General features: G+C 39.8%; 1 protein-coding gene across 2 annotated transcripts; it reads right to left on the reverse strand.

The window, feature by feature from the left end:
- Nucleotides 1-645: 645 nt before the first annotated feature.
- On the reverse strand, nucleotides 646-7425 carry LOC18445881 (zinc finger protein GAI-ASSOCIATED FACTOR 1). Of its 2 annotated transcripts, XM_020674605.2 has the most exons (5): nucleotides 6922-7425; nucleotides 6391-6546; nucleotides 5057-5453; nucleotides 3840-4042; nucleotides 646-1741 (listed from the first exon to the last, which is right to left on the reverse strand). In XM_020674605.2, exons 2-5 carry the CDS (start codon nucleotides 6521-6523, stop codon nucleotides 933-935), a joined length of 1542 nt encoding a protein of 513 aa, XP_020530264.1. In that variant the 5' UTR covers nucleotides 6524-6546; nucleotides 6922-7425; the 3' UTR covers nucleotides 646-932. The 2 variants fall into 2 exon arrangements, with proteins under 2 accessions (XP_020530264.1, XP_006856069.1); XM_006856007.4 differs by having other exon boundaries at nucleotides 6391-7425.
- Between the last annotated feature and the right edge of the window lie 1210 nt (nucleotides 7426-8635).

Here is an 8635-nt window from a genome sequence, read left to right on the forward strand (position 1 = left end):
CGGCTAAGATTATATTTTTCTAATTACTTTTATATATTTTTCTAAAAAAATATACAATAAGATCATTTTACCTTGATCACATGATCACAGTGAATATTTAATTATTAAATGTAAAAACTTAAATACCTTAAAAATGTAAAAACTTAATGACCTTTATTCTAGAAGTTCCAAAACAATATCTTGAACTTTGTGATATACTTTTAAATATCGATCTTTTTTCTTCTGACAGCCAAGAGTGATTGTAACCTTATATTAAATATTAATACTTTGATAGTACATAATTTGTTTCTCAAAGTGGACCTCACCTAACCAAGTTCATTCAAGTTGAATCGGGGCGACTTACAACCAACAAAACAAACAAAAGTATTTTGGGCCTAAGCTTCAACGAGCCGATGGGAGACCCCTCCCCATTTATAAACAGTAGTTGGTCTTAACACCGTGATTGCACAAGACTTTCCCGTTTTTGATCTGTTGAATTGGTCGTACGACATAACGCACATTACATGAAGAGAGACACGCCAAAAACCAATATTTTAAAACTCGGATTCCAGTCATGGATCACCCACCGACTATACCAATCCAGATCACTCCAAAATTTAAACTACTTAGTCTCAGTTTCTCTAATTCTTTCATAAAACCTCAGCATGCAAGAAACAAACAAAAATTTAGAGTTTGGAATATACGTTGTTATGTACACAGCTCACCTCTTTGCAAAGAGATTCATATCAGCCGGAGCAATTACAAGCACAAATTATCAAATATACACCACTACATCAAGAAAGAAAACTGCACCAAAAATCTATGGATATAAAGATAAATATATATATAGAGAGAGAGGAAAGTTACAACTAAATCTAGATTCTAGTGTGAGAGCAGAGATGAAAATTCTTTCTTACCCTGATCCAGAGTGAGAAGAAGATATAGACAGCATCTCAGCTCCCATCCCAACCAGGCCTGCCCGGAGACGCACCAGCCCCGCCCCCGACACCCCCCAGTGCTGCCGCCATGTCAAGCCCACGCCCGATCGAGGTTATGAGTGCTGAGAGGCCCCCAGGCCCACTAGCCCCGCTTCCCAGGCCCAAGAAGTCCACTGTTGTGGGCTTGCACCCCATCTCCTCCCCCTTGAAGCCTGAGCCCAATGCACCTCCAGGCCCAAACAAGGGCGCGCTCATCAACTCCTGCATGCTAACCACCCCCTCCTCTCTTGGCAAAACACCATACTCTGGCGGCAAAAGGCCCAGACCCAATCCAGTATGGTGGGTCCAATTCTCCTGTGGGTGGTGATGATTCTGATTCTGATGGTGATGTTGATCTTGATGAGTCTGAGGCAATAAACCGAGGCCTCTCATAAACGAGGAGTTTGAGCTCGCAGTGGCTCCCATCTGTGCAGCTTTCTGCAATAATGCAGTTGCTGACATATGGGCCGGTGTCGTACTGGTATAATGGAGATGGGGGTTTGGCTCCAATGATGATGGTTTTTGGGAGAAGAGTGCGGAGATCGATGGTGATGATGGGCCGAGGGCAAGGGCAATGGCGGGAGTGGTGGTGGTAGTGGATACAGGTGGTGGGGTGGGGTCAGGACGGGTCATGGCACCTATGAGGTCGGTGAAGGCAGCATTTTGAAGGCCGCCGGCAGATGCGAAGAGGCTTGCGAACATACTGCTGCTATTGGTGCTAGTCGGGCCACAAGAGGCAGGGGTAGTGAGTGACGGCTGCATGAACCCTGCAGAGCCCTCCGACTCTGAAAGCAGTTGAATGAGATATCAGCTCGTATGCACAAAAAATCAAAATTTTAATTATAGAGAAGTTGAGAACAAAATAAAAAAGGAATAACAGAGAATTTGATGAGAGGGAGACTGGTTTCTATAAAACACCAAAATTTAATTTCATTCCGAAGTTTAGAATCAAACAAGAAAAGAATCACTGAGAATATGATAAGAGCGAAATGGTGTCTGTCAATTTGGATCAAAACTGTGAGTGCCCTGGGCCCGAGCAGTGAATTGGTGGGCCATATTCAAAAGTATTTTTTCTTCTGTAAAAAAGGATTGGAAAATCCTTTATGAGACAACCACACACATGTTTACTGTTACAATGCCCATATGAGCAAGATAATAATGTCTTTCTAAAATAGCTAGCACATTATTATATATGTTTGGAAATCCAACTATCTCTAGACAACTAGAAGTGAGCGGACAACAATATCGCATATTAATTATAACCTAACAAAAGAGCTAGTTCTCATCACTCTAGTCATCAGATCATGTTCATACGTATGTGGATATCCATACACATATCAATTATATGACCACATATATAGGGAGACGGGTAGAAAGGTTTCCGATTTTGAAAACCTTGAAGGCAAGAGAGTGACAAACACAGGCGTTACAACAAAAGCAACCGCAATGTAGACTCAAAACATTAAGACTTGTTGCATAGTAAGGGCATTTTACTACAAGTTTGTTTCAGTTAACATTTACACAAACATTTATTCATTTTAAGGAGTTAAAGTTTACAAAAATACCCTCACATGCATGCAGAGGGTGGAGATGAATAGAGGAAGCAATGGGCTAGGCAGCCCACCTTAAAAAACAAGGTCTGGGGCCAAAAGATGTGGCCCTAGGGCAGGGCCGCTGGGCCAAGCCAAGGTCAAGATCGCGAAAAAACCAAAAAAATAATTCTTCCTCCTTCCCCCCCCCCCCAGATTGTATTTGGCCCGGCCCATGAGACGGCACTGGGCCCAAGCCCACACCTAGCCTGCTGCCAGCCCTGGAGATCAACATTAGCTCCCCTCATGAGGCACCTTCACCTTGAAGGGAATGCACAATTGATGCCCCCATGGCATACCCTAACCACAGAGTGCTAAGTGTAAGGTGTATACTACATGCTAGTCTCGTTAGGACTATAGATATAGGATGTATAAAAGAATCCATAAAGATAGGTGGCCAAAAAGAGAGGATATGATGGGGATTTCAGACAAGATTTGAAGTGGGATATGCATATTCCAATCCCTAAGAAAAAGTTTTTGAGAGTGTTTTAATCATTTTCCATGAAGATACCAAGCTCCCAGCAATGAAGGCTGATTTTACAAACCCACCCTCCTCTCTCTCTCTTACTCAAAAAGGGTGGGGAAAGGAAAGGAAAAACATAGGCTTAAAGGCGAAGTAATGATAACTCTCTCTCTCTCTCTCTCCCCCCCTCTCTCTCTCTCTCCAATCACAGTATGGAGTCCCAACTTTGAAAAGGTTGGTGCAGTTCCTACCACATACTTTTGAGGCAATTGGAGAGTAGGCAAAAGATAAAAGAGGATCAAGGAAAAAACCAACTTTTTTTTTTGCCCCCTCTTTTCCTTCTTTTTCCAAATCAGTGAAAAGCCCTCTTTTTCCAGTCAACCAAGGGTATCTGAATCGCCAGAAGGCAAAGTTACGAAAGAGAAAACAGCATATCGCCTACATTATGAAGGCTTTAACGAGAATCATAAATCAATGAATGGAAGTCTGTAAATCTGAACCTTTCAAGTAACAGAGAAAGAAAGAGAGAGAGAGAGAGAGAGAGAGAGAGAGAGAGAGAGAGAGAGAGAACTTAGATAGCAGAAAACAAGAGAACCATCAACACGTGTGAAAGAGAAAGAGAGAGAGGAAAAGTAATGAAGCCAGAATGCCAACAATAATCCATCATAGAATAAGTTCTTGTAAGCCATGAATGGGTGGTTGGTGGCAATCAATGGTCGTGGTATTTTCTCTCACTAGGATGGAGTCTGGAAAATTTTCGTTCCATCTCTTCTTTTTCATATAATGACAAGCTATGTGTTCAATAATATGAAAGAAGACATGGACACTAACCTTGCTGCGAAGAGGGGGCAGGCACATTAGGAGGAGAAGTAGAGAGAGGAGTAGAAGCCACTTTGTTCTTGGGATCATCATCCGATGAAGAATTTGCAGGGCCGGAAGCCACGGCAGAGTCAGCAGCCACCACTGCCTGAGCCTTCGCACTCTCCTCTGCAAGCGCATCACAGAATGCTCGATGGCTTACGAAGCTATCGCGCCTGACAAAAAGCCACAAAAGGAAGTGAGGTAATATCAAATACAAGAAGAAGGAATATGATCATCACAAAACACTAGCATCCATGGATTGTTTTTGGTTTTCTAAATATATATTGTCCCTTTCTTCAATGGGAAGCACAGAATTTTGACAGAATCAGGGGTGGAAGAAAATAGTGTCCTTGTGTTGTTTTTGAGGATTTCAGAGAACTCCCCAAATAAAAGCAAATATCTAGAAAGGAAATATTATTTTAGGATGAGAAGAAAAATTAGGAACATAAATTATCAAGGGAATCAGAAAGGTGCCTTAATGACCAAGCTCTACAAACTTGAATTCAAGAGTAAAGAACAAAAAAACAAAAGTAAGTACACTATTTCTGAGAAAAAAATTAGGGTAGAAAACCTAAATAAGTGCCAAAATAATGGGGATTCCATGTTTTAATAGAGAAAATAACTAGAATTATGCCATAAATGATAAACAAGAAACAGTAACTACATAGGCATAAGGTGGAGGACAACCAGATTTTAAAACCAAATTAGACAGACATCAGAAGTAAATTTCACACTGACAAGAATATGAAACCTCCTTCTGGGTTCCTCAAACCCACCCAAAATAGCAACCTACTTCACAACAATTTCAAGATAACAAATGCAAATTAACTGGTAGGAAAACATAAATTTTACAGATTTTTTTTTTTTTTTAAGCAAAGGTAATAAATAATTTTCAGTGAGATGATTGTTCCTGATTCGCATAGCATACCATCAAAGATTGCAATGAGCATATAAATAACAGCAAAGATGCTCAGAAATAAGTTCAGGATAACCCAACAAAAAAGGGTAAACGACAATGACCAACAAAGGACTATAACCAAACGACCCAAATTTCCTAAACTCACTAAAACTTTCAATTTACAGCTAACAATATATATCTAAGCCATGGACTAGTAGCATGAAGCTATATCTCGACCTAAGGTTTCAGGCTTCAAAACTAAGGCAACAATGAAGAAAGAGAGCCAGACCTGGAGAAGAGGGTTCCACAGTCACAGCGATACTCTCGGGTGCCACAGGTCTTGGAGTGTGCCTTCCAATCAGATTGAACAGCATAGCGCTTAGAACACTTATCACACTTAAATTTCTTCTCTCCATGCTTTCTGCAAAAGTGTTTCTTAATCCCTGTGAGGTCCCCAAGAGCTCGAGATGGGTCATGGTGTACACAAGAGACCTCGGGACATATGTACACTCGTTTCCTCACTTCCTTACTGGTCCTTTGCCTTAGCTTCCATGGAAGGTTATGGCCTCTCCTGTGAAGCTGCAAGTTTTGATCCCTTTGGAAACCCTTGTTACATATTTCACATACAAACCTGTTGGTTGCCATTAGGGTTTTCGGCGAAAGCGCGATCACTTCAGCTTCTGGGTCTGATCAAATACAGTTACATTAAGTGTAAAATTTTCAAAAAAGGTGGTCGATTTGGTAAAGCAATTGCAGTAAAAATGATATGCACACTGAAAAAAAGGCAACAAAAATTAGAGCAAAAATACCACATAAAATAAAAAAAGAAAGGCGTTCTCTCTGGTTTGATTGCTTGTGTAAGTCTATCTGAGGATATGGGTATAATCATGAAAATTCGAGAAAATGGTTTACATATTGATATGTTCTTCTCAGCTCTCCTTTTCCAGTGTGAACTTCTTGCCCATTCTTCAAGTTTGAGAATCTATTCAAGACTTTTTTTTCATGGTTACAAAGATTTAACAAAAAAAACAACTTTTTCTTTTCATGGTTACAAGGGGGAAAAAAAGCTTAAAACAAATTAGTTCTATAAAAGACCAGGAAGAAATGTAATTTAAACAGAAAAAAGTGGTGTACTAGGGCATGAATTTGGGGGCAATATAACTAGGTTTCTCCCTAAAAGTTTTCCAGTAAAAAATTGCAGAACAAGAAAACAAAGATTAATTGAAGCAGATACAACAAATTAAACATTAAAAAAAATCAAAAAGCAAAAGAGAACGGTCCAATTTGAGGGCATAAATCTGCTTATTCCAAGAAAAAGTAAAAAAAAAGGTTAAAAAATAAAAAGGAATCTCTCAAAACAAAAGAAATATGTTACGATGGGGGAGTCAAGAGTGTTCATCTAAAGCAGAATGTGGGGATGTTAGGGTTTCAGAAAAGGGAAGGCTGCCATTAGGCATTTTTGGGATATTAGAGATAGACGAAGAGCAAATATTGAAGGCGAATGTGTGTGATTTGGGATTTTAGAGAGCTCAATATCGTTACCAAGTGTAACAGGTAACCTAGAGAGAGAAGAACAGAGATTTTTTCTCAGGTTTTTAGAGAGAGAGAGAGAGAGACAAGTACCAGGCATTCCAGGTAGGTTTCGCTTCTTCTTCGTGGTAGCGGCCACCATGGTCTGGTTCTGGTTTTGCTGAGATCTGGCACCTGAAGAAACACTGGCTTCTCCTGAAGCCGATGTAATATTCGAAACCGTCATGGTGGATGAATTCTCGGCTAGTTCTGTTGCATAAACAAGCATCACTACTCTCCTCTCTCAGTCACCGGAAAAAGTTCCCGGCGAAAGAACCTAGCTTTTCAAATGCCCAAAGATAAGGAACGATCAATTTTCAGACGATTTCCCAGCCAAGCTCGCTGGAAAAGTAGCTTTTAATATAGCTTTCACTCTTTTCAGGCCATCATTAAAAGAAGCAGTTCAAAAAAGCTTGATAGGGCTACATTCCCGGTGATAACTGGTATATACCAATTGTGTATCGCTCTTTAAAAGCTATATTCACTGTAGCTATAAAGTAATCTCGGGTCTCAATTCTCCAGCGAGATTTACCAGAGATCCTTAAAATTCCGGCAATCTCAGTCGACAGAAGATACAACACCTACCTCTACAATCCGGCTCTGAAGCTCCAAATACCAGTTCAGCTCACCGCAAAATGCAAAACAATGCAATTTCCTGCAAGCCTGAGATCAAATTCCGGCCACCTGATAAAACTGAAAGGGTTTACAGCCCTTCACATTTATCATGCTCTCTGATCTGAACTTTCGCACTCAAAAGGGGAGAGAGAGAGAGAGAGAGAGAGCTTTCAGGTTTTGGCATGGCTGTGACCGGAAAATTCTGAAATTCCGGCATGGGTTGTATATTCCGGCATTTCCACCAATAAAAAAACTGCTCTGTAAAGCTTGTGCTCAAAAGCTAAGGAATCGCGTATGAAGCTCGAAGGTGTGAAGGTTTTCTGAGAAAGCAGAAGGATTAGGTATAAGGCTCCTCCTCCAGGTATAATATCATAGAGAGAGAGAGAGGGAGGGAAGAGTTTATGAGCGAGCACCAGCAAGTCTAGAGAGAGAAAGTACTCTCGAACAGGCAAAAGAGAGACTACTGACCAGTCCACGAAGAGAGAGGCGGCCGCGGCTTTTAATAGAGGAAAATTCCTGGAAATGGAAGAGAGAAATTGAAGAGAGAGAACAGAGATTTGAGAGCTGTGGAGTTTGGAATCCAGAGAGAGAATCAGCACCCGTTATGGAAGAGGTTTAGAGAGAGAAAGGGCGGGGAGCGTAATTTTGAGTATGCTTTGCTGAGGGGCGGGTAAAGGGGCCCCTTGTGGAAGTGTATCTCTAGAGAGAGAGAGAGGGGTTAGGTTTTAGAGAGAGAAAGATGTAGTTCGTATGGAGATAAAGACTGGAGAGAAAACGCATTACTTTAGAATCTAGAGATAGAAAGCATGCCAATTTGGGGAGAGTCGAGAGAGACAGGTTAGAGAGAGGATTTATCTCATAGTCTCTATGTTAGAGAGAGAAAATATTTTGAAATAGAGTTATCGAGGACACGAACCATGGCATTGGAGAACTCATGCTTTAATTGGTTGGAAAAAGATTTTTGACGTCATGGTGTGGTTTATATAATCAAAATAAAAAATATTTAAAAATATATTTTTAATATTAAAAATTTTTATAATAGTTTTAAAATATATTTTTGTTTTTAATTGTAAAACTTAAAGCTTTAAAAATAGTTTAAATAAAGCAGATTTATAAAAATTTGAAAATTTAAAAAAAATTTGAAGTTCAAAAATATGTTACAAGATACATTATTTTTAAGACTTGAAATATATATATTTTTTTTATGTCTATACATATTGATGTCTAGATGACTAATTTGAAAATATTTGAACATCAATGCCATTTTTTTTAATAAAATTTTAAAGATGATCTCTAATTTAATTGTTTAGAGCATGAGCGCTATATAAACTTTACTTATAATACATATGAGAGAGCTAGAGAGAAAAATACAAACTTTTCTCATATTACATTGGAGACAGCTAGAGAGAGAAATCTGGATGTGTTTAAAAAGAGCGGGGAGAGAGAAAATGCGGATTTGGGTGGGTTTTTAGAGAGAGAAAGGAGGGGGAGAGGGGAGAGAAAGTAAGGAAGCCTAGTGCCCGCCCTGTAAGGAAATGACGAAGGCAAGTGTAATGTAGAGAGAGAGGCAGGTGTAGGGTCGATAGAGTAAAAAAAGCAAGGCAATGTAGAGAGAGAGAGAGAGAGATGCATTAGATGGAGAAAAAAGGACTGTAAATGTGGTTTAGAGAGAGAAAGAGGGGCT

The sequence above is a fragment of the Amborella trichopoda genome, chromosome 13, assembly GCF_054954075.1.
Source record: "Amborella trichopoda isolate Santa Cruz 75 chromosome 13, AtrichopodaSantaCruz75HAP2 v2.0, whole genome shotgun sequence".
Classification (NCBI taxonomy): Eukaryota; Viridiplantae; Streptophyta; class Magnoliopsida; order Amborellales; family Amborellaceae; genus Amborella; species Amborella trichopoda.

Excerpts from the sequence above, each read along its gene's own strand:
- LOC18445881 (XM_006856007.4), bottom strand. The coding sequence starts at position 6,565 with ATGCTTGTTTATGCAACAGAACTAGCCGAGAATTCATCCACCATGACG. Across the intron at positions 5,454-6,390 it reads AAACCTACCTGGAATGCCTG|ACCCAGAAGCTGAAGTGATC; the intron begins GTACTTGTCTCT and ends GTATTTGATCAG. Across the intron at positions 1,742-3,839 it reads TGCCCCCTCTTCGCAGCAAG|AGTCGGAGGGCTCTGCAGGG; the intron begins GTTAGTGTCCAT and ends AACTGCTTTCAG.